This window comes from Dermacentor andersoni, chromosome 5 (assembly GCF_023375885.2).
Source record: "Dermacentor andersoni chromosome 5, qqDerAnde1_hic_scaffold, whole genome shotgun sequence".
Lineage (NCBI taxonomy): Eukaryota > Metazoa > Arthropoda > Arachnida > Ixodida > Ixodidae > Dermacentor > Dermacentor andersoni.
In genome coordinates this window covers 166,384,054-166,409,275 of record NC_092818.1, presented here as the reverse complement: position 1 = coordinate 166,409,275, position 25,222 = coordinate 166,384,054, and the positions used below count along the sequence as shown (strand labels likewise).

Genomic DNA, 25,222 nt, shown 5'->3' with positions numbered 1-25,222 from the left:
TGGCAAAAGGGGTGCCGCCATGCATTCTTAGTTTTCTCATGTATTCACAGTTTATCAGGCTTCGGTGAAGGCGAGACTCATGTATTTGGTATTCTGTGATTAACTACCAGTGTTGCTTAACTTAGCAGTATCTTTATTTAGTTTGTTTCTATTTTTGGTGTGCCTGCTTCATTTCTTTGTGTTTTCTTTATTTGTTTGCATCTTTGGTTGCCTTATTTTCGTTTTGTTTTGTTTTGTTTTCCTTATTTTTTGTGTGTAATCCTTTTTCTTAGTTCGATCCAATAGCGCCATTGACTTGGGGGCAGCAAGAAGGGCACGAGCACGTGCTTTCACCACAGCACAAAACAGAGGCATAGGAGCGTCGCTGCGTAAGTGTCCTTGTATACTTCAGTGGGCATCTGAGGAACACTCTCCACAGGGTTGCATCTGCAGTCATCTGTAGGTGTGTTGGTGTGTTGCGATACCATTGATTCAAGCACACGAGGGTTGGGACGCTCTTGCACTTAGCTTTATGTGGCTTAGCTATGTCTGGGGAAAATAATATCATGGTAGTTAGCTAATGCCAAGTGGTGGCGCCCTTAAGGTTCCTCAGCAAAGACAAGACACCACTTCAACCTCTTCCTATTCACCTCTTCAGTTACCTCTTCCTATTATTCTCACATCATCTTTTTTTTGCATTCCTTACTTATGCTGTCCTGTCTGCATTTAGCCTCCTTTTGCTTCCTGATTTCCTTGTGGCGAGGGTTGACCTTGTGTGGAGAGTCTGTTTTTTGGCTCTGAGCATAAAGTTCTATAGTAGCTGTGTAGTTATTGTGCATAAATCCACTTTCCTCTCTTTGGACTCCATGGGGAGCAGCCAGCATCACCACAGAAAGAAATGCCGTTCTCACGAATAAAGACTTGCCCCCTCCCTCCAAAAGTGACAGTCTCCGAAAATGGGGTCTGACCAATGCAACTGAAATTTTGCTTTGTGAAACAGTGATTTTGTAGCCACTGTGACAAATGAAATGCCAATGCAAGAAATGTCTCCTTTCCAGATTGTGAAAGTGACTCGTGAATCCTTTAAATATAACTACAAAGCAAGCATGAACACTGGTGGCCCCATTTTAATAGTGATTGGAGTAAGGAACTCGGAAAAACGAAAAGAAATCACAAAGCATATTGTTTGTTACTCTGCCACTTCCTCAACCACCGCAAAAGTTATGGTTGAGCACATCCGACATTTCCAACACATCCCGCAGAAAACTTTTGAAAAGCACTGACGAAAAAAAAACTTGTGGACCAAAGCGTGCTGATGGCATTACCTGAGGAACACCTAGTTGCAGCATCATCATGCACTGCTTTTCGGGGCTCTTTTTTCTTTATTTTGCGTATTCTGCTTTGTGTCCACTGCTGCAAAGGCCCGATTAGAAGCTGCGTTATCTGAAGATCACCTCTTTGCATAAGTTTCAAGTTATTTTACTGCACCGGCACATTCTTTTTGATGTACTAGCTCTTTCGTACCCTTAAACCTGAGAGGTGCTCTGGTTCGTTGTTATGACTTTCTATATTCTATTGGAGGTGTATGCAGCAACATTGAGTAATGTTTTATCCAATATTTTCAGTGAGGCACCTCTTGCTGTGTCGGCTTCACTTTGTATAGCAAAAATTGACATGTTGTACGGTTGTAGATTGAAATATGCACTAGAAGAAAGCGACCAAGTTCAGGCTTCAAAACGTACTCGGGGCTACAAGCTAAATTTCTGACAGGTCACATTTCAGTATAATCATGCGGGGGAGCTGTTGTAATTAGATGTTTTTCCCTGTATGTGTTTTAACTTATGCTTAGAAGACATGGTGTGCCAATGTAAGAGAACATCGGATATTTTTTTAAAGCTGTATATTTTTCTTATGTATGTCCAGAAATAAAATAAATGTTTTATTGGAAGAAACTTAAAGGGACACTAAAGCGAAACAACAAATCAGTTTAGACTAATAAAGCATTGTTTGAGAACACTGCAGGCAGTCATTTCAAAATAATAGTTCGATTATTAGAGGAGAATATGAAGGTCGAAGTATCAGTATTTGAATTTCGCGCCAAAACCCCGACACTGGTACGTCAGTGTGACGTCAGGGATTCCAAAGTATGTTTTCGCATTTGGGCCGTGTCGGCTGAGTAAAGGTTCCTGAAACTTGCCATGTTGAATATTTGGTTCCTTTAGAGCTCAATGTAGTCAATCTGTACGGCTATATAATTAAATAGGCCCTAGAAGGTGCCATCAAAATCCATGACGTCACAGCGACCAGGTGCGGGAACTTCAAGGGGCGTCGCCACCCGTCTTTCGTTCTTGCGCTTTTTCTGGCTTACCAAGCGTCTTATCATGGTAAGAGTGGCGTTTTTGGTGTAATAGAGAGGCAATTTACTGATCCAGAAGAAATCATTTTTCTCTTTAGTGTCCCTTTAAAGCGAAAAAAACTGTATGGCAATTAGAAGGGAGGGTGGCTTAGACTTTCATGTTTAGAGGAATCACTTCGAACGCAAACTGTTCCCTTTTGTATTGCTGCCATGTGCTTAGTTTGGGACACACTTAGAGGCGAACTCCCAGCATTGCAAGATGGCAGATCTCACGCAGAAAGTATATTTTATGATCCTTTCACTTTGTTTTCTTATTTACCCTTTTGCTTTGTGGGTCGTAGCTGTGGGTTTCTGTTGCTGTTCTGAAGCTGACATTCTTCCTCACTTTGACTCTTCGCTTGATTTTTCAGCTCGTCCAGGAACAAAACGAGCTGACACCGTGTCAAGCACGATAGCATCGCCGGAGCGAATTAGTCGAAGTCGAACGAAGGGTGTTTCCCAGTCGCAGCGTAAGTGACATTTGGCCTCTTTACTCAGCCTATATATTTGTGTTGTTTCATTGAGGCAGCTCTAGGAGGTAATTGCTTACGATTATAAGTTTCTGCGTGCTTGGCCTCAACTTATGTCTGGAAAACTGTACTTATCTTACGACATCGGAAACATGAAGCTGCACTCTCCAACTTTGAGTAGTAGTTGAAAAGTGAATGATGGCTTTAGTTGTATAATCAGAGGAGTGTCAAGCTGAGGTAAAAATACCCACCACGGTAGCTTATGGTGTTGCGCTGCTGAGCCCGAGGTTGCAAGTTCAATTGCAGCCGCCAGAGACTCATTTTGATTGGGGCAACATGCAAAATCACTCGTGTACTTAGATTTAGGTGCATGTCAAGGAAACCCAAGTGGTCAAGGTTAACCTGGAGTCATCCACTACACCATGTCTCATAGTCAGATGGTGGTTCTGGCACGTAAACTTCCAGAATTTGATTAAGCAGGAATAAATGGTAGGTTTTCCTGTCATTTAATGGTGCAAAAGAAGCCAACTCATTTCCTCGTAATCCGCATATGTTTTTAAAGAAAGAAGAAAAAAGTGTTTCTCTTGGAATGAAATTGATATACAGCTTGGAGAGGTACAGAGGCTTCCTGTCAGTTGGATTTTGTTAAAATTTGAATTCCATAAGGGCAGAGCAGGTTAATGGGCTTTGTTTACTTCACATCTATTCACTGCACTTTTCGTTGAGCTGAACTTCCTATGTGGTTGAAATAATGTGTTATATGAACATGCTCTGTGCAAGCCTAAGAGGTGTAGCGAGTAAGTGAAAATTTGCCTACTTCCTGCTTAGGTAGAAGGCAAATCTTCACTTTGCTAAAACACCTTCTGACTTCTGGATTTCCACAGAACTATTTTTGCATGTTCAGTGCAAGCAATGTGCATGTGTTTCAAGCTGGTGGTACACACAATGTGGGCTGTGCAGCAAGCAGCAGGTCTGGCTCACCTACATCACGGCTGAGCTACGCTACGTACTCGGCTACGCACACAGACGGCACAGGAAGGGTCCGCCGAAAATCCGGCATTCCCACACCAGTGGGCACAAGCCGTGAGGGAAGCCCTACACGGCCTACTGGAACAACCCCTGGGATGACAGGGAGTGAGTAGTGTCATGTACTCATCTGTAGGGAGACTGCACGATGCAGTGAGATACTTTGCATGCAAGGTCGATATGCAGCCTGGCTGTCTGCTCACTTACTGTAAACACTCGTGTATAATGAGAGTTCTGAAAGGCTTACTGTCATGATATTTTCGACTTAATTTTTTTCCTTTAATCAAGTATCTAGACTTCTAAACCTCCCAAAAATTACTGGCAATCAGCTAATAATGACATGTAATTTTCCCTGTGCTGTCCATGATGTCTTTGTTTGTTGGCTTCTTAAGATATGACTAATAAAAATCGGGCCCTCAGTTTCCTTTCTTCTTGTTTCTTACGTAGCAAGGCCTCGAATTCAGTAGCATTGATGCCTTCAGGTAGCATATGTGGGTTTATTTACCAGTTGCCTTCACCCCCCCAAAAACACATACACGTGATGCCTATGGCAGAAATGATCTTCCACATCCGCCATCTAGGCCATGAGTGGTGGCGCTGGCTAACACTCCCAGGTTCCGTGGTAACTCAATTGGGAAGAGCATCACACACGTGATGTAAAGACGTAGGTTTGTGCCCCACCTGCAGCCAGTTGTTTTTTCATCCACTTTCATTTCCATTAATTTATCATTTGTTTAATTCAATTAATTACATTAATGTCCTCTATGCTGTCCTTGGTGTCTTTGTTTGTTGGCTTCTTCTGATATGGCAAGCGTCGGTGCATCCTAAGTATTTTAATATAATGTCTTAACTTCAACCCGTTCCAGTTTTGTTGTACTTTGTCATGACGTATGAACAGCAGCTTTGTTGAATAGCAGCTGTCCGTGCCTGGCAATGTTGAGACTTGTAGCCACAGCAGCAAGCTGTGGGAATGCAGCCAAGGTTACTTTGCTGGTCAGACTTCAGCACTCGCAGCAACAGGCCTGCAACATTTGAAATATTTAGGGCTCTTTAATTATGATAGCATGTCAGTTGCCAGGTCAACATTCCTTTCACTAGAGTGTAAATTCAGGCTAATCGGTTGTTAGTGAATATTGTGTACTACTTGCTGTTATCTTGTGGAAAACTGTTTGGCAAACTAAGCAACGTTTGAATTCTATATTATCAGAGTGCAAGTATAATGTAAAGAAATGCAAGCAAGACAATCTAGTTCACTGTTGTGCATGGTGTCAGTGTGCTCCGGTGTTTTGAGAAATGCCATGTTGTTAAAGAAAGCAAAAGGACAAAAAGGACAAGGGAAAATAATCAAATTATTGAATCAGGTTCGATTCAGATTTGGCAAGCAATGTGTGATCACCCCTTCTTTCTTCTTGACAAGAAAAAAGTTAGGGCTGTGTATGGTCTCCTCTAAGTTTGTCCCTCGTTTTATGCACTAGTATATGATTCCATTGACGTTCTGACACCATCAAAAATAGATAATAAAGGTCCGGGTATAGGCTGTTACCTGTAATGACTTCAGAAGTAAAACATATGTGCTTACAAAATTGCATACTATGCATTCCGCTGCATCGCTACCTTTTCCATGTTTTCAGTGTACGAGCGTCGTCTCAGTGGAGGTACAAGGCGGCCTTTTGTTGGTGCTGGGGAGCGGTATCACCCAACTACCATCACAAGTGAGTTTGTGATACACCTTGACTGTTGTTCTAGCACTTCAGTTGCAGACCACATAGGTTCTCATGCATGAAAGAGGCATTCTAAATGTTTATCTGCAGAAGGTAAGTTGAATCAATTAGGCATTTAAAGGGACACTAAAAGCTGAAGTGATGGATTAATGGTAGAGAATGTTTAAGGCGTCAATGTTATTGCAAACAGATCTTTAGTATAATTGAGGAATTAACGTAAGTGCTGGACATGATTTAAGACTCCCCGGTATATTCAAGTACTAGCCCGATGATGTAGGAACTCCTCGCAATTGTCACTAGTACTCAGCCACTTATAATTAAAGAAATTGTCGCATTGCATTATAACTCGGGAGAAAATGCTACGTGCCTACTTCAATTCGATTCTCTACGTGCCTACTTCAATTCGATTCTTCGAAAAAAGAACTCATTGACATTACCATTAAGAACACTACGACGGATGGTAAAAAATCTTTTGCTTGACTCTGCGTCGCCTGTGCTTAGTTTTGGTAGTTTCTGTATTGGGTAGTGTTGCACATGTTTTCCTGGCTCGTGAAGCTCGTAACAAAAAGGTAACCACATGCACACTCGACTCAAGCGACGAGCGACGCTGTAGACGTACCCTATCGTACTGTCGCATCTTGCTGTGAGACATCCAGAAAAAGAAAGTAGCAATTTAATTTCGTTATTTGAATCAATACAATTGTACGCCCGTAAAAAAATCTCAGACATGCCGTAAGGCCAACATTTTAACCAGAGGGTACTAGATCTAGTTTAAGTGTGCCATCATTGCTAGTAAAAATGCACTCTATGCTGCCAGCAATTTTCAGACCGAAATTGCCGCACAGGCTGGCGGTGGATCTGTACTGTCAGTATTTCCACATAGGGAGGGGCATTATGCCGACGCTAGCACGATGAGCGGCGTCAGAGCCAGCAGCGACATGAGCACGAGGGGCAGTTTGGGAACGCTGGCATGATGAGTGGCATCAGAGCCAGCTGTGGAAGGAGACGACGATGAACGCACGAGCAGTGGCTGCACCAACGCCGATGCTCAACCCGGGAACCAGGTGCCTAAGAGCAGCGTTCAAAAATTGCAAAGTGATGCCACCAATTATCAAAAGCATAAAGTACCTTCCACCATCCCTTGCTCACTAGGTATTTGGAAAAGGCATGCTTCAGGTTGGTATATGTGCATTTGTTGCTCTGGATATGCAGTAAAGCACAGAGTAAAGCATTGCTGTAGCAGAACATGTTACACGGATTAGCAACTGCTCATGAGTAATTTCAATACATATAATGAAGCCAGAGCAATAGCTTTGTTACAATTTCTTTTTGTGGAACTTAACTCTTTCCTTGCCGCTAGAAATATTATTTTCTGTGCTTTTTTGTTTTACCATTTCACTGCATGAGCTAGCAGTTGCAACATTTACTGTGATACATAAAATAATAGCCCGATCACTGGTGTTTGAATAGATGTAAAGCAGCAGTAATTGCTCAGACAATTCTTGAGAATTAGTATGTAAAATTTCAAATAAGCATCTCAATAATCTGAAATGTATGAACATATGTGCCTGGTATAAGTTCCCAATTTTTGTAAGTCAGACCTTGAAAAAAAAAAATCATTGCACAGATTTATTAGCATCAAGTACTGGCCATGTGATGCCCATGCTATGCAGGAAACCAGTAGCTTTGCAAATGTGAGAGCAGGTAAGTTCCTGTTGTTCAGGGAGCATTTGTTTTTGCGCACTGCAGCAGGCACATGGTTCCTCTTTTAGTGCATTCGCCAAGCGACGGTTGTCAGGCCAGGGAGCATGCAGAAGCCTCCTCATACTTGATTATTCCCGTCGATCAGCTTTTCTGGGCAAGCAAAATGGTGTAGTGTACGTTCAGCTGGTGCTGGAGCCTCCACATGCATTGTTCAGTTCCTGGACAGTGCTGTACAGTAATGTGGAATGTTGCACAATATTGTACAGTAATGAATAAGGGATCTTGAACAGGCAGTGTTCAAAATGTAAGAGACTAGACTGCTAGACAAGCTTCGGTCGAAGGTTGGCCTGTAATCGACTCTGTGATCTTGTGTGCCTGAAAACTCCACAAGATGGGAAGGAATGCTTGTAATAATTTGTATGTCTGCTGTCTAAACACTGATAGATAAAGCGAACACACGGGGGAACAATAAATTTGCACTTGATATTAGTTGAACACAATTATCAAAATAGCACGAACTCATGAGCACCTACCATTGTTTGAGATATCGTTAAAACAGCCTATATGTGGGGTCAGAAAATTGGACAGCATGACAGAAGGTTCTGGGTATTCCCTGATGCTGTCATTTAAGAATTGGGTAGCTGAGTCGACCTAATTTTCGTTGTTTTATTGAGAAAGTGTTAGGAGCACTGGAGTCCAGTTTTGACTATAGCTACAGTCAGTTTTATTTTGCTTGACTCCCCAATCTGCTAAATATTACCAAAGTGATCAATAGTTCAGTCGTCAACTTCATTTGTCATTTCAGGCAGTGCAGTGGCATTACTAGCAGGAAAATTCCAACGGATATGTTTAACATCATGTGCGAAAACTGTAGATCAAGTTGATTGCTTTCTATAGGCTTGGTAACGAAAGAGTTAGGTAGGCAGGGATTATGGGCTTCTGTGAATGCACATTGCTCATGGATTCAAATGTGATAATTGAACTGCATGGTGGCAGGCGCTTTTTGTGCTAGCAGTGAGCGCTGGAAGGTCAAATGCACTCGTGCTACGTCATAAAGGCTCCCGCTCTCATAGTGTACCACATTGCGCACCATCTAGGTTTCCCCAGCACCCAGCAACGACTCAAAAAGCACCAGCAGCCACAAGCTCAGAGTATCACCTTTGAATTGCTAAGCGCTGTACGTGACCAGAGATGGTAATGAACCGATTCGCAAAATGAGACCTTGGTGTTGATTAAATTTCTTTGTTGTGAAAACATGTCTCCAGGCCACTATTCTTGCTTGGGACAATACTTGTACTTCCTGCACCTCTAAGCCTTCAGTACGTTCTCTTGTCCTATTCCATGTTCTCTGTGAACAACAGCTGGCGCTCCATTGATGGCACAGCAGATACTGCAACAGAGTAAAGAGGCAGAGGCTGCTGTGGCAGATGCTTTGGAATGTTGGGTAAGCAAACCCTTTCCCTTTACATAGCACGTGAGGATACTGGGTTTACTAAAGATGGATTATTGCTTCCTTATGATGCAACAGTGTGGTGAGAAAAGATGCAATCCCCTTTTCATTATGTGCTTGCTTTCCTATCATAACATTCGTTAGAATAGCGTATCACTGTCGTGCCATTATAAAACTAGCTTCCTCTTTAGCAAGAACTTTATAAACTCTTAAAACGGGACCATGTCCCTTTTCACTGTACATATTAGTGTTACGCACACAAGCCCCAACAGGTCCTCTGCACCTTTAAAGTTTTGTACTCTTTTTCAGATACATATACTTCCAAGAGAAAAGAAGTTTAAACTGAACTCACCTGAGTGTTCTAAGCTGTGTTCACCATTCTCCTCCACAGAACACACCTCCAAGAAAGAACCGCTACAACGCCTTCGACGATCAATCGGATGAGAGCGAAACGTCTAGTGTCTGCTCGGACCGCTCGTTCAGTTCCTACAACAGAGGTGGTTATGAGGTGCGCACTTCTGTGGTTGCTCATTAATACATGCTCTATACTGCTTGTGGATGTGTTCTACATGATTCTTGATATATGTGTTTAACACACAAAGGTATTTAATCAATTAAAATAATTGGTATGGTTATTTAAAACCAGATATAGAAACTTCTCAAAAAAGTGCACTGTAGGTTTCTTTGTCCTGTTACATTCAGAACATGCTTCTGATTGTAATGTGAGGTGCTCTTTTTTCAGCAAGTAATTCTGGAAAAACTCATATGCATGTAAATGCAGTGCATAATAGAACACTAACTTGAAAAGCGCCTGTCCACAAATTCTGTGACATTCTTTTGTACAGGTTAACCAGTTCATGCACACTGAATTTGATGTCCCTAAACCTGATGGCTGCAGAGTGTAGCTTTCGTCAGCACTCGAATCTCCTTTCTCAGGGATAAAATGCAAAATGGCACTTCATTTCCTGTGATGTTTTATGCCCACGTACCCACATTATTTCATTTCCCTACCGGGCAGCATCAGGCTGGAATGGCCTTCCTTTCCCACAAGTTTAATCTGTCGGTTAGTTGCCTCTCTATGAACCTGCAAAGGCTAAAAGAACTAGCATTACAATAAACAGCGGCTTGTAACATCGTCTCTTACATGAAGCGCATTACGTAAGGGGTGAGTTGACATGTAGCTGTTTGAATTTTACGCATGTTGTTGCAGGGCCACATCCCACTACAAGATGTGCCAAGCATCTTGAAGCATCTTTCCAGTATCCACTGGTCAGACCGCAAAGAGGGCTTGCTGGGCCTGCTGTCAGTGCTGCGGTCGGGGCGCACCCTCTCTCTGCCTGACCTCAAGAAAGTCACCGACATGTTCACCAAGATGTTCATGGACCCACACACCAAGGTGTGCACGGGGACCTTCTCTGCTTACTTTTCCGATCAGTTGCTTTATCCCTACTCACCAGTTCCTAGCAGCTATGACATGCTTTTGAATGTGACGTTTTGAGTTCAATTCTGCCAGCATTCCAGCAGAGACTCAAAGTAGATGTCAAGCAAAATTGACACACCATTAGTGCAAATAATCTGGAATCGTTCAGTACAGCATTCGTAATAGCCTGAAGGTTGTACAGTGAAACCGTGGTGATACAATCATGGCTGGTACAAATTTTGGCCTGATACAAATTTGTACAATTCCCCGGCCGAAGCGTACTGTATACTATGAGCCACATTTCGAGGGATGTCCCGAATGCATCCCCTGCCAGTTCGGGTGATATGAATGAGAGAGAGCTGCGATGGCCACAACTGCCGGCAGCAAAGTGGCGAGGAGGCATGCACCAAGCATGCTGAGGTGGGTCAGCAGGTGTACCGTTTCCATGTTCGCAGCATGGGGGGAGGCCAGCAGAAGGCAGCCAAAAACACAGCAACAACTACGCACACTGTACTGTAAGGGTTGGGGTCGGGCATGAAATAAATGGTAGCTGGCCCATGCCGTCGTCCAACTCATCCATGCTGAGGACATTGTTGAAGGGAGAGAGTTGTTCTCATCGAGAACGAGGAATGTGGGATTTATTTTCAGTATCTACATGAAGGGTGGAGCCCGTTACAGTTCATCAGTCTAGCATGTCTGAAAGAGAATGCACACTCAGCAGCCACACATCGGCTGCTTAAAAACACTGTTCTCCTTAGATTTCTAAGTGAGGGAAAACGATCGTTCAACCTTCGACCAATGGGAGCGTCCAAAGTCATCATAGCCGACCCGCCTTTGAGGGGGAGTGTTTACACACTCACTTCCGGACAGGTTTCACTAGACACACCGAGGTGAGAGGGTTCTCACAGACAGGGGCCTTTCCCCGAGCAGGCGCCTCTTCATCCCAGAGCTGACCCCACAGTCAGTGGCCGCCATGTTTGTCCATTGACTGTGACGACTTCTGGGGCCCGTGAGACGGCACCGCAAAACATCCTTTTCCTGGAATTCTCTTGCTCCAAACAAACCGTGAAGGCTGACTTTCAGACAGCAGTGTGCATATTATGCGACCCCCCACCTACACCATTGCCAGCAAGATAGCGGAGGCTAGCAGGATGCTGCGCACAGTGTGTGCCGTGGAAACTTTGTGGTGGATTCCCAGCCATTGCTGCATGCTAAGGAACGAAGGGGTGCACAGCGCTGCAAGCACTATACTAACATTTAACTGCCACAGTGATGTAACAACATTTGTGGCCTCACACAGTGATGCAAATTTAGAGATGCCCTTCCTAGAACAGTAACAGAAACAATGACAGCTCTGCGAGCGCCTACGAAAACATACACTGAAGGAAGATCCACTGCTTGCAGGCTTGTTGCATGCATGCCAAGTACTTAGGCACAAGGCCTACACCAATATTGCACTTAAAGGGCCCCTCACCAGGTCTGGCCATTTTGAGCTGACAAGCACAAAGCATATAATGCACACTAGCGGGCTTGTTTGCAAAGTATTACATCACTATGCACCATGGAAGGTCTGAAATTTCAATCCGAACACTGTTTTCCCTTTCCGTTGCGGCGACCACACTCCGAGCCAGACAGTGACGTACGTACTTGTCGCTCGTGGTGACACGTGTCTTCGAGAATTATTCAAGGCAACATCTGTTATCTGTGTGATCTGCTGCATGAGTGGACGAATTGAAGTTTAGAGAAATAATAAAACACGCAAAGGGAATGTCTGCGTGTTTCTTATTTTACTTTGCACCGAAACAAAAAGATTACTTCCGCTTCGTCTGCTTGTTCCCACGGTTATGCAGTCACATGCGCAGGTACTGAAACTATGCCATTTTCTACCGTGTTCCAGCGCATGATCATGCTCTGCGATCCGCTTGTTCTGCCTCAGTATTCGTGTAGCACTGAATTATACCGCTAGTCATGTGTCCTGCACAGCATGCAAAATGGTGCGCTGTGCGAAACGAGACAATCGCAACAGCTGGTACGCAATGCGGTCAGTGGAAGTGCACAGTACCGCACAAAAAAAAAGGAAGAAAAAAAGCGAGGAGAGAAAAAAAAATGAAGGCAGGGCCTGTGATGTATGTGTCACATGATCCTCGAGGTCCAGTATCGGAGAACGCAGGGAAGGGATTTCACTTGCGGAGGCTAGACGGGGCGAGTGGAGAGTGTCTCACTTGGCAGTGGAGCCCGCCTGCTCAAATGATGGGTTCACGGCACTGAAATATTGCTATATCGGCTATTAATGAGCCAATTTGAAAAATTTTTGCAGCAACATGCTCCCTAGAGGGCACGTAACAACTTCCATCGTATAACCGAAATTTGCAATGGGGCCTGGTGAGGAGCCTTTTAAGCCGGATGTACTTGTGTGCTGGCATGCCCATAAGGAAAGAAGACCAAATAACACTGCGGTACAGCTACCACCAATACAAACAGGTTGCCCAGTGTGCAAATCAGCAGCTGCGGCTACCACCGGGCACTCGCTGTGCAAGTGCCACAAGTACGCAGCCCTCTCACGAAAGCACCAAGGCAAGTGACCAGCTACGAAGAGGGGATCCATTCCTCAGCAGAGGCCAGCAGTGTCCTGCATGTGCTGTATGCCTTTGCCACTTGCTGCAGAATAGGGCATTCCCTGCATGATGTAACCGTGCGGGGGAGCATTTCTTGGTATATATTAGCTGGCCCTGTCGACATCTCCCGATTCCCCAACCCCATTACCCTTAGTAGGCCGATGAGCCATCCAAATTTTAATAAAGCTTTATCATATCATATATGAGAACTACGTGACGTGCACAGCAAGTAAGATTCCAGCTTTCACCTATGCTGCAATAGTCATTCAGGTGTTATGTCCTTCATATTGGTTAAATCTTGTACAAAGTTATACCATACCTGTAAAAAATGAAGCTTTGTCCTCTTGTAGTTACATTATTTTAATTAGGGGTGTGCAATTATTCAAAACTTTCGAACAACGAATCGAATAGTGACTATTTGTAAATGCACATTTTTTTAACACTTTTAGAAAATTTCAAAGTTTCCACTGCGCCCAAATAAACACAAAATTGTAGCAAAAGTATGGCAAGTTTTAAACTTGCATGGTACATGAGAACTTGCGTAGCGGAGCAGGCTACGTCACTTGTGTAGCCATGCTTTACAGACTATACAACAATAATTCGCCTTCTCTGAAGTGCCCTGTGTATGCTAAGAGACTTGTTTGCTTGTAATGCTGCGTTTGCCCTTTTAACAAACACTCCTAATTTTAGTTCACTATGGTCTGAGGGTATGTGGTACTAGCTAGCAGTGATTTATATTAGTTCAGTAAGTGCACTGCCTTTTCATCATTTTTGAGTACCGTTAAACATACCATGGTACGTGCGACATTTTTGTTTAAGTGTTAATTGCTATTGCCTTGCAAATAATTCAACCTACAGCAGGTTGTGTTCACAGAAATACAAGATGCTCTTCACTCTTGTACCAGGTGTTCACACTGTTCTTGGAAGCCTTGGGGGAGCTGATCCATGTCCATAGTGCGGATTTGCATAGCTGGCTGTATGTTCTGCTGACCCGTCTCTTCATCAAGACGGGAACTGACCTTTTAAGTTCGCTGCAAACAAAGATACAGAAGATCCTCTCCATAATTCGGTAATAATGCAGTTAACTGCCCTTGTTTGTCTTTTGCCTTATTTGTGCTTCAGATTTTGCTTTCGCACTTGCCGTATTTTATTCAGGTTATAAAAGAACCTTTTCCTTGAAGCAGCTCCTCAAGGAAAAGATAGTCATTGTTGTAACATTGTATGTGTTGGTGGGCCATGATAATTTGTGCGTTCAGGTTTCCAGTTACTTCTTCAGAAAAAATTTCCAGAGTGCTTTATTGGCAAAAAGCTTGGCAAGATTTTAATAAATGTTTAACTTCTATACTGTTTGTTATTCCATAGTGTAGTTATCACATTTATCAACACTCCGATTAATATTGCAAGGCTTTCGTAAACTGATTCAGAAAACATTACGTAGATTGAGGAAGTTCTTGCCTTTGTGTGTCAAGCATGTCTGCATGTCACTCATGCGTATCAGACTGAATTCCAATTAGGTAGGTGTTTTCAACAACAGTAGACGGCGCTGTACATTATCAGAATGTGTCAAGTATAATTCGCCACACAAGGAATGTTGCTCTTGTGCAAGTAGTTTTCCTGGCCATTTCGAGTTGCACTCATTCCATGATATTCAAGGTGTTACAGCCGAACCTCTATATATCGAACAGCGCGGTGATGTGAAAGTTTTTGATTTAGCCAGAATTTGATATATAAAATCGTGTAAAGCACTCTTAAAAAAACTTCTGCAAATCAATCGATGAACCAAGGGCACGATCGGGAATCATTCAGAGCGCGCATTCAATGGGCCGTGCACAATTGGCCTAGGCCGCAGCGACTTCGTCAGTTGCACGAAGTCGGCGCCGCCTAGGCCAATCGCACGCAGTGCAACAGAACGCGCGGTTTGCACAACGATCCCAGATTGCGCCCCAATCATGCCGCAGTAAATGCTCACTTGAAGCTTCACACAAAGTATTTATTTGGCTGAAAGTACTCCAGCAATGTAGCCTGCTTCTTATTGGCAATCGCGTGCTTAAGCACGGAGTCTTCAACATAGTCTTAACAATCCACAAGCGATAGGCCGGTGCCCTCTATTGCGCCGCAGTAGCGGCATAGTAGGGCCAAAGCAGCTACAGCCTCAGTTCAAGTCGGGAGCGAGGCAACATCAGCACTTGCGAGATCAACCTCAGCAGCATCTTCGTTTGGCCGCTACTTCTGCTGTGATCTCCATATCTGTCAATCGAAGCATTTTGAAACTCTGTCAATACCAAAAAAGTATTTAGTCGCGTCTGCCGAGGCATCTGTGAGTGAGCGGAATGAGCGCGCACTGTCGCCCGTCTTTGTGGATGCAAGTCGCCAGTCCTCACGAGGCGCAGCAGGCGCAGAGTGCGGCACCGAGGTCAGTGTGACAAATGCAATGCCAACGTTGTGCAATGTGTCGTTGACGTTTTCAAACTAGCCAAGCCGCTGCATGCATATGTCGCTACGTTCAAATAGCGCCCTCGGTGCGATCGATGTGTACAGCTATAGTACGCAGCAGTCAGGAACGTCTATCGTGCCACCGCTATCTTCGAGGGTGTTGCGATAAAGCTCACCACCTGTCAACAGAGCAGCACACGGGGTCTGGGGTGACAGAGTTCGATATATCCATCTTACGTCCGACCCTGAAATAAATTAAAAATGCATGCGATTTTCCAGGTGCTATAGAAAGTGTTCAGTATAGGCAATAATTCTACATATCAGTCTTCGATATATAGAGGTTTGGCTACATTGCAAATGTTCGGTATGCTTGCTGTTATGTAACTTCATTCAAATGCTAAATGGGACTTGAGACACTTGCTTCATTCTGATGCAGTGCTGCGTTTTTACCTTGGGGCAGGGCTTTGCGTCTGCAGCCGTATGCCATAAAAATTTTATACATAGAAGTCGTAGTAAAAAAAAAAAAGTCACAAAGGAATTATGTTGAGGTAAATGTGCTACATGTTTACCTTTGCTGTAAAGCATATTGCATTGCACGGAAATATGCTTGTCAGACATCAACCAAAGTTGCAAAGTTGGCATTTCATGGCATTTCAAACAAAGTGGACATTTCACACCAACTTTGCATTGCTTATTTGTTTGTTTCTTTTCATCCTCCATGCACAGAGAGTGCTTTCCCCATGGCGAACAATTTCAGGCAGTAGTGAGGTACATCACTGATCCAACACAGACTCCTAACATCAAGGTTGGTTCCACTTCTTTTACTTCGTCTTTAACTTTTACAAATGCTAAATTCTGACAGTTTGCCACAGTGCATATTGCACTATCTGCATAAGTGGATTGAACTTTAAATTCGTATTTTGCCTTGGATGCATGGATGAGTGCTTTACCATGAAATGGGTTAACAAAAAAGTGATATGCAAACAAAATGAATCTTCTGAAATATCAGTGAGAACAAAGTGGGCAGTTTAAAGTTGTTTAGTTGTTAGGAACTTTAAACTTTAAAGTTGTTAGGAAAAGAAAGCTTTCACAAACATATACCAATTCCAGCAACTTGTACGTCAAAGACGGTGAAGCTGTGTAAGGAAGTTCTCGCACTCTTAAGAAATTCTGGGGGTCTGTTTTGCCGTAGCACCAATTCCACCCAAGACTGCAAATGCTTCACTATATCCAGTCCAGTTCCTTTAATATACCCAAGCCTTTTCATATGCTTCACTGTGTCCAAGCTTCGTATGAAAATGTGCGTTTTGCCTGTAAAATATATTTTTTGTAAACTGTGCATACGCATACAGTGCAGTCCACTTATAACGATATCGATAAAGACGAAAAATATGATCGTTATAACCGATGATCGCTATATCTGGACTGCAGTTATAAAAAAAAAAAATTTTTTTTAAACGCGTTTGCGCTCTTTACCTTTGCAGCTCTGAACTCGAATGCGCTGCTTGCTCTAAAGAATAGATGATGTATACAGTAGGCCGTGAAAAACAAACTTTATTTCTAGCGCCAATGACCGTGTCAAGGATTAGGCGCACCGAAATAGTCCGAAATCTGCACTTGCTTTTGCGGCAGCTTCAGCTTCACAACCGCGGTGTGCATGGATTCCAGCTGCTGCGCGAACACTGGCGGCAATCCTTTAGCATGCATAAAATCAATTAAGGAGTCGATCGACGACAGTGCACTTTGCGTGGACATCGTGGTCGAGGTCAAGGAGCCACTGTCGATCTCGTTGTCACTGTCGCTGATGCCGTCGCCACCGTCGCACAACTTTGCGTCTGTCGAGACAGCACATCGGCGATCGCCTCGTCGGTGACCTCATCGCAGAACGAGGCAGCACTGTCTGCAGTCAAAAACTCCTCCTTCGACACACCACCTGTGTCACCAGTAGGAACGAGCTCCCAGAGCTCGGTTATGTCAGCGACTTCCACTGGGTCGGTCTCAGCGGGTTGGGGAAGTTCGTCCTTACGCACAAAGCCCGCCTTAAGCCATTGGTGATGAACCACTGGTAAAGCGCCTCTTCAACATCGGCGTACAAGGGGTCTCTAAACCCTTTTCCGCTGATCGGAATGGCCGCTGATAGCTCCTGCCTTCACAATCGCGGTGCTCCCGGTTTTCAAGATGGTTGATATCGTTAACTGGACGAGCTCATACTTCTTCACGAGGGCGCTCACCTTGAAGCCGCATCGAGAGTCCTGCAAAATATCCATCTTCGTGTCAAGCGACACAGCTTTGCGCTTTGTCGGCGCTATCTTCGAACTGCACGCTGCTTCGGTGGCGTCAGCCTGCTATCGCGAGAGAGACGCGGGACGGGCGCCACCGCGCCGCTTTGCTTGTCGCTTCTTTTTTTCTTTCTCTCTCTTTCGGAGCGACTGTGGCCGACGCGCATGAAGCAGCTAGCGCCATCTTGTGGCGCGCTGCGCCAACGTTGGCTGCGCCTACTCGTGCGCGGGCGGGGCGAGACGCGCTGCGCGGTAATGGCGGCAGATACGAACTTACGGAGGTAAACATCGCCTCGTCTCGACATTGTTCGTTTCAGGGAACTAAGCAACGCAAACGTTACGATTATTTGGCACGGAAAACGCCGTCCAGACTGCACAATTTTGATCGTTATATCCGATATGCGGTGAATAACCTATCGTTATAAATGGTTTTTTTCCCCATAGACCTAATGCATAAAATGACACTCTCATGTCGACCCATCGTTATAACCGATATATCGTTATATGTGGTATCGTTATAAGTGGACTGCACTGTACTCGTAAGAGCAGATGCTAAAATTAATGTTAGCCAAAAGGTCTAGATGCAGTACCCACAAAATGTTTGTCAATTTGTGCCCCTCCTAGCTGATCTCCAACATGGAGCAGGTGAAACATGGGACGAGAAACAAAAGCTCTGTATTATTGCTAAAATAAAACATGCAAAGAAGTTGTCTATTTGAGTGACGTATATGCAAGGTAACTTTTATTATATAAAAATATATAGTTACATTTTCAAAGCAAATTCGAGGCTGTGACGTTGGCTGCATTGATGGCTGTTCTGTGATTGACATTTGATTCCAACCACACCACCACACACCAGCCTTCGTAAGCTTTCACTGTCACTGCATGAAGACCATTGCAGAACTCCCTTTAACAGTCTTTCTGCAAAAGCACTCATCAGCATACTCGCATGTGCTAAAGTAACAGCCCCTTCAACCCCCCCCTCTCTCTCTCTCTCTCTGGTTTTGACCTTTGGTTTTTCATCAGCTAAGATGTAATCTTCTACTTGAGGATGTTGTTCAGGCATATGAGTACACCTTAAACAAAAATCAATGCTGGTTGTTTCATCAAGTGTTAGTCAATTAAAGTTTGAAAAATGATGGGGCTCTGTTGCTTTAACACATGCATGTGCATCCCAGTTTGCCACTTACTATATGTACTACTCTGGTGCAGTGTTCTAATTTTCCCTTGTTGGTGTATAAAATATCTCTAGCATATTTTTTACACAGATAGCATAAGTTGGACAAGACATTTTAATCTGTTGCTAAGCCCTTCCTTGTTGCCTCTCTTCTCAGGTCAAGATCACAATTCTGCGGTATTTGATGTCTCTGCTCCAAGCGATGGACTCTGGGGACTTGCTGGTCAACACTCCCGAGACACACTCCATGGTTGCCAAGATCTTCTCCTGGATACGTGATCAGAAGAGTCCTGAACTTAAGAGGGTCAGTGTTTCATACCTGTGGATTTTCTTTACTTGCACAAGAAATACTTGGAACACCAGTGCAATTCTCTGGAATTTCGAAGAGAAGTGTTATGCAACTTGAAAAACATGGTGTATTATTAGATTCGTCGGACGATCTCGAGCTGTAGGCCGATCTCACCGCTGCCAATCAGATGTAGGAGTTGTCGGATGATCTCGCCGCTGCCACCATTTGAAGTAGTTGAAGGTCGTAGAGAGGAACTCGGTGAACAGGATTTATTTACATTATTTACATCTTAGACAAGACATATATCGACAGTCTAGCGTGACTCCCATATGGAGCCCGCAAGACTAACATACAGCCAACAGCTTACGAGCACACAGCTCACGAGTACATTTCGAGCATGACAACGAGCACGCAGCTCCCTAGTACATTTCTAGCACGACAACGAGCACACAGCTCACTAGTACATTTCTAGCACGACAACGAGCACACAGCTCACTACGACGAGCACACACTAGCAGCCGGCAAACGCTGCTTATAAGCACTTGGTCCCCCCTTGATTCCAAGTGGACGGAAACGTTCGTCCAGTCATCGTTCGACGTCACCGTTCGACGTCACCGTAGATGACCTGCCCTTTTGGAGGAGGCGGGCTCACATACTCGTGTTGCACACACACACAGGTGTAATGGTCTGGAGCCGACATCAGAGGGGCTTCGTAGAACTCTGCGCCGTCCCGGATGGCACGGCCGGGTAGCACAAAAACTGCTTCGTCGAACTCCTTCACTCGCAACGGTGACGAGGCTAGAGGTTGGCGGTTTCAGCACAAAGCCTGCTTCATCAAACTCCTTCACTCGCAACGGCGACGAGGCTAGAGGTTGGCGGCGGCATTCCAAGATGAGGTTACCACCGCTGGCGTAACTGGCTGGCAAACTTGCACTGCAGCTGGCCGTTCTTAACAGTATGCAGACTTGTCTACCTTGGTAGTTAACACACAATCAAGTGGTGGAACCATCTTTCACCACTATGGTGAAAGGCATGTTTCAGAGAAGTAACTGCTTACACCACCGTGTAATTGCCGTATAATCATTCTTTAATGGTTTTGCCATATACGACCAGTTTGGCAATTGTAACAAAACACTCAATGTTTGCAAACATGGCATTAAACTGAACGCACTGCAGAATGCTTCCTTTGTGCAAGACTTGAACATGGAAATCAGTCAGCACTTTTGATGGAACAGCTAAACATGTGCTCCTATTTATACTCCTACTTATGCGACACTCGGTATACAGTGAAACCTCGTTAAAGCATAGTTGGCCGGAGCTCGGAAAAAGTGTGTACTAAGCGATAGTACTGCTTAACCAAAATGACGCGAGGTCGCCCACTTACCTCTCAAAAATGGAACTAGGAGAGAGCGTGATGAAAGAGTGCAAAACATGCAGACAAAAGTCAGTTATCTTCGTTTGATGCTGCGGTGGGCTAGCAGTGACGACAACAGCCTCAAACTCGCCTAAGCTACGAGCTAGCTTTTCTACCAGGCCCTTCTCAGTAAACACCTGCATGAGGCTGACGTAATGCACATCATCTGCCACTGTCGTTAGGTGACACTTTGGCAATAACAGAGGCAACGATTGTAAAAAGTCGAACCTCGTAGCTGCCGAATTTTCGTGGTCACAGCAGCAGTGCCGAGCAACTTCTCCTTCGCATTCCGAATGCCACACACCGTAGTCAACGGTAGATCCCTCTCGCGGGCCAGCACCGACTTCGTGCCACATTTGATAGCACGAACGATGTCCAATTTTTCTTATATGCTGAGCACCCGGTTTTTGTCCTAGTTTTGCACGATGTCACAACATGGGCCGCAACGCTCTGACTCTGGGAAGGCCCCGAAATGACGTTGATGTGGCTTCACCCCTCCAAATGCCCTCTGCGTTTACGCTTGGAGGCCGATCAAATTTCTGAGGCTGGTTGCTCCGCTGGGCCGACGTACCGCCGTGATTTCGCTTCGAAAAGTGGAAACGCTACGTGTTAATTGATATGTATACAATAAGCGGGTACGGTTTATGCGGATACAAAACGCATTATGTTCAGTGGTCGCTGAGTCAGGGATTTGACTTTATTACTTCTAAAATGAAACTACTGTTTTAAGCGGGTGCGGTTTAACGAGGTTTTACAGTCTGCCTGCCCACCCACAAGTGCTGTATGCTTAGTTGTGGTAAAACAGGTATGTGGATTTTTCTGCTCAATGCAGTTACTTTCTCAAGATTTACATTAAGTCAGATGTACTGAGCACAGATGGACGTGAATACCGCAATTGCAACATGTTCTTCAAAGCAATAATGAAGTTCTTCAGCACATACTAGCTAATAACTAGTACTAGCAACTATTACACAGTTACTGATCTGTTTCTGCTCATTAAACATTACCTGTAAAGATATTTACACTACATTACCTTAAAAATTTTAAGCTCTTAATATTTCAACCAAGCGGTGTAACAGTTGAATGTCATTTCTTCGGAAAGTCATAAGTTGACATTCTTACAAAGAAAAATAATATAAAATGTTTGCAAGTACCAACAACTAGAAATAAAACCACTGTCAAAAACATACAGGAATACATTTGCAATGCCTAGGTTGCACCTTAGTATCGAGCTGACACTTGCCGTGGTGGCTCAGTTTCTATGGTGTTCTGGTGTTGAGCTCAGGGTCGCAGGTTCAATTTCTGGCTGCAGCAGCCACATATTAATGGCGGCAAAAAGCAAAAAATCTTATGTGGTTAGATTTAGGTGCATGTTAGAGAACTAAATCAATTTGGAGCCACCCCACTATGGTGTCCTTTGTAGCAGCAGTGTTGCTTTGGAACATTAAATCCAATCAATCAATCAGTAGTTATTTGAGTCAGCTGGCCTTTAATATTTTACAGTAATATCTGCAACAGACAAGGCACTCCTATTTTTGTTCCATGATTACTTGGGTAGCGATTTCTGAAGCAAGCTTTCGTTAGCTTTTGGCTAAGCCTTTATGCGGTAGAATGCAGTCACTATGGACATTGTTCTTTCAGACAATGTTCCATATGCTTAAGTTTTAGACAGTGCAATGCAAGAACTACCAGCAGTTACATTTTGTAATTTACCTGATGCCTCTCTTCACAGCATGCCCAGGAAGTTATTGTGTCCATATTCAAGCTAAGGCCAGCAGAAATCAATGGGTTACTCAGCAGACTTGACCCTGACAACCAGGTAAACAGTTTTGCATGTCACTCTATATGCTGTCTTTTTATTACCTCATCCTTCTTCTTCAACTCTCAGCAACAGCTCATTCATTCACACACACAGGCCCAACCTTGCATTCTTGGAAAGGAGGAAACATATCTGCCCAAATCCATGCAGTTAACTGCATGCACCCATAAAATGTTTACACATCCCCACAAAATGTTTATCAAAAAGAAAAGTTTGCTTTTTATGTTCAGTTGTCATTAAGCTCTTGCTGCTGCAAGCTGTTGCAGCATGGGGCAATGCGTTGCAGTGAAGCGTTCCCATACTTCAGCAGTTTCATGGTGGTGCCGTGCAGATGTTAACTCCAAGGACAGAATTTAAATTTAACCTGCACATTGTACTAAGCTTCACAAATTTCTTGTGCTAACAATGGCGGCGTAAACGCAGTAACAATTTTTAGTCCTCTTTGAGATTATATGTGCTGTGCAGCCAAGTTTCTAAACATTTGTCTTTCCTCTCACTTTTCCTGTGTTGTGCTAAGCTTGAGGTGCTTGTCACCTTGTACATAGAACAGGTGACTATGTTTGGCGATGTTACAAGTTGTAATTGATGTGGTGCTTATTTTCTTTTGCACAGGCTCTTGCTATGGGTCTGATTCAGTCCTACATGCGTGGTCGTACTGATGACAGTGAGCTGCGAACACCTAGTCCTATCACGGCACATGTCCATTCTCCCATCAGCAGTACACCAAAGTAAGTACAGCTCCGTCAAGGCATGAGCAAAGCATCCTTCAAAAAGATGGTTCAAATGCCCATTTTATTACTCCACTGTGCACAAACGGCCTCGTCTGCATAACTGCAACTGCTACCTATTCTAGGGGCAGCTGAGTGTGTGCAAAAATTCTAAATATTGAATACAAATTGAATAGTTTCTGCCATTTGATTCAAGAATTCACTACTCGAAGTTGTCAAATATTTGTTTCTTAAAATATATAATAGATAGCAACACTTAGTGGAATCTCGAGATAGAGAGAACGTTGGACGTGAAGACTATTCCAAATAATTCTGCTGCAGTATAGTTTCGTTTGTTGCACAGGGACACTGCTTCCCGAGTGATCGCATGGGGCAGATAACTTCTGCTGAATAGTTTCCAGCCACTATACAAATATATATGAATTTGTTCCAATTTATTATTTGGCCAGTCTCGCAATATTTGCGTCCATTCGATACAGTTGACTCTCGTTACATCTGACATAATCCGACAAAAAAAGTTAGTTTTTATCTGAAGTCCGTAATATCCAAAGTGCCTCACTTCTGCAACTTCAGTCGCGATTTATAATAACGTTATTGCAAAAAGTGAGTGACGAATGTCCAAAGTAAAAAAAACAAAAAGTAAGTCATTTTCGCCCGAAAAATGAAGCATCGATTGTGATAGCAAATCAGTAGGCAGCCATGCAAAGTAAGGATAGTAGCTTTATCGACCGTATAAAGTTGTAAACATTATCTTACTAACTAAATTAACAAGCATCGTGTCACATGCGCACAGGTAAACATGAACACATCTCTCCCTATTACCGCGGAAAGTCGCTGTCAAAACGTTGGAGTGAGGAAGTGCGGCAGCAACAGAGTGAATTGACCTTCGTGCTGTCTCTCGCTTCTACGCAAACTAAATGTCTAAAGCACAGTGCATACAAAGCTACCAGCACTGGGTGCGATTTCTCCTCATTGCAGGTCGCTTTCAAGATATGGCACCCGCACGGGCGCGCACTTTTTTTGTCCACATTGCAGTTTGCTTTCAAGATACAGCGCCTACGCAGGTGCGCACTTTATCCACTTCGCCGATCGCTTTCAAGATAAGGCGCCCATGCGGGCGCACCACAAGTAGCAGTCGCCAGAGTAGAAACCCCCTCTCCCTCGCCACCCGGCCATGCCTCCACGCAAAAGAAGACGGCGCGTTTCCGCCCAGCCTTCCTGCCTCGTGCGCTCAATATTGAGCCATGATCGTCAGCTGCCCCTCGCAAGTCAGTTATCAGCCTGTGTTGACACGGAGTCCATTTTATACGCCTGATTTTGACTAAAATTGCCACTAATTTCGTCCGCTGTAGCCAATAGTCTATTGTAGCGCAGTCTGTTAAAGCGAACTTCGTTGCATTAATAAAATTGATCGAGCAAACTAAGGTTAAAATATGATCCCTTATATCCGAAATTCTGTTGTATGCAGGTTCGTTGTAACAAGCGTCGACTATTACAGCACCGTGCATTATTGTTTTCCAAAAACAACACCTTATGCACACATGGTAACATGCTGTCCCTTTGTTCCATCACTGCCATTGCCTTGGTGCCCCAGATAACTGAAAGCAGATGTTTATAACTTAAACTCCTCAGTTGTCCGGATGTCTAATTGTGAATGGTATTATGTGCATGTCCATGTATATAAGCCTGATTTCCATTTTTACCACATGGTACTTCGCGTAAACTTCATAGTTCATGTTGCTTTATTAACAACAAAATATTCTATATTTGGTTTCACATTGCGTGGTCGTTTTTCTCAAATATTCGTGTTCGATTCAATTAGGGACTTCCACTATTCGAACACCCCTAGGAGCAGAGCATTATGGCCATGTTAGGATGCTTTTTCTTAGCACAATGGACTGTCCATTACTGCAGTGCACACTCTGACAGGTACACATCACTTGCATGGGGTAATCTGTGATCCACTTAAGTGCCAAGTTTTTAGCCCGTGCCTATAGTCCACATGATGATTGCAATATTTCTTGGGTCAACGTCACTCGTGCTGTATATTTGCAAATGCTGCAGCAATTTAACTTCGCTGAATAATGTTCTTGCAGAAATTCTCATGATCGTGTGTTACCTGTTGGGTGGCACAGTGGCTCTGGCATTCTACCAGTTGTGATGCTTGAAATTAGGCTAGTTGAAGTTCCTTCTTGCGCTCACATCCGCACCCACCAAATTAATCAAGAGGCCTACTTTGACCCTCTACTGTAGGTTGGTAGGTTCTCGTAACATTTGTCTAAAAAAATTACTCAAGGTTATTA

At 43.9% G+C, this 25,222-nt stretch overlaps 1 protein-coding gene across 7 annotated transcripts in view; it reads left to right on the top strand.

Moving 5' to 3' along the window:
- chb (chromosome bows) overlaps window positions 1–25,222 on the top strand; it is a 217,347-nt gene that overhangs the window by 154,222 nt on the left and 37,903 nt on the right. For 6 of the 7 annotated variants that reach the window (XR_011894844.1, XM_050179158.2, XM_050179159.2 and 3 more), the window contains 12 exons: window positions 273–368; window positions 2,746–2,844; window positions 3,805–3,978; window positions 5,502–5,582; window positions 8,657–8,739; window positions 9,137–9,253; window positions 9,956–10,141; window positions 13,686–13,849; window positions 15,940–16,018; window positions 18,827–18,973; window positions 22,105–22,191; window positions 22,804–22,919. Coding sequence is in view for 6 of the 7 variants with exons in the window: in XM_050179158.2 (XP_050035115.1) it covers window positions 273–368; window positions 2,746–2,844; window positions 3,805–3,978; window positions 5,502–5,582; window positions 8,657–8,739; window positions 9,137–9,253; window positions 9,956–10,141; window positions 13,686–13,849; window positions 15,940–16,018; window positions 18,827–18,973; window positions 22,105–22,191; window positions 22,804–22,919 (1,429 nt within the window). In the remaining variant the exon portion in view is untranslated. The remainder of the gene's footprint in view (window positions 1–272; window positions 369–2,745; window positions 2,845–3,804; window positions 3,979–5,501; window positions 5,583–8,656; window positions 8,740–9,136; window positions 9,254–9,955; window positions 10,142–13,685; window positions 13,850–15,939; window positions 16,019–18,826; window positions 18,974–22,104; window positions 22,192–22,803; window positions 22,920–25,222) is intronic. The other variant, XM_050179160.2, reaches the window with a different exon arrangement.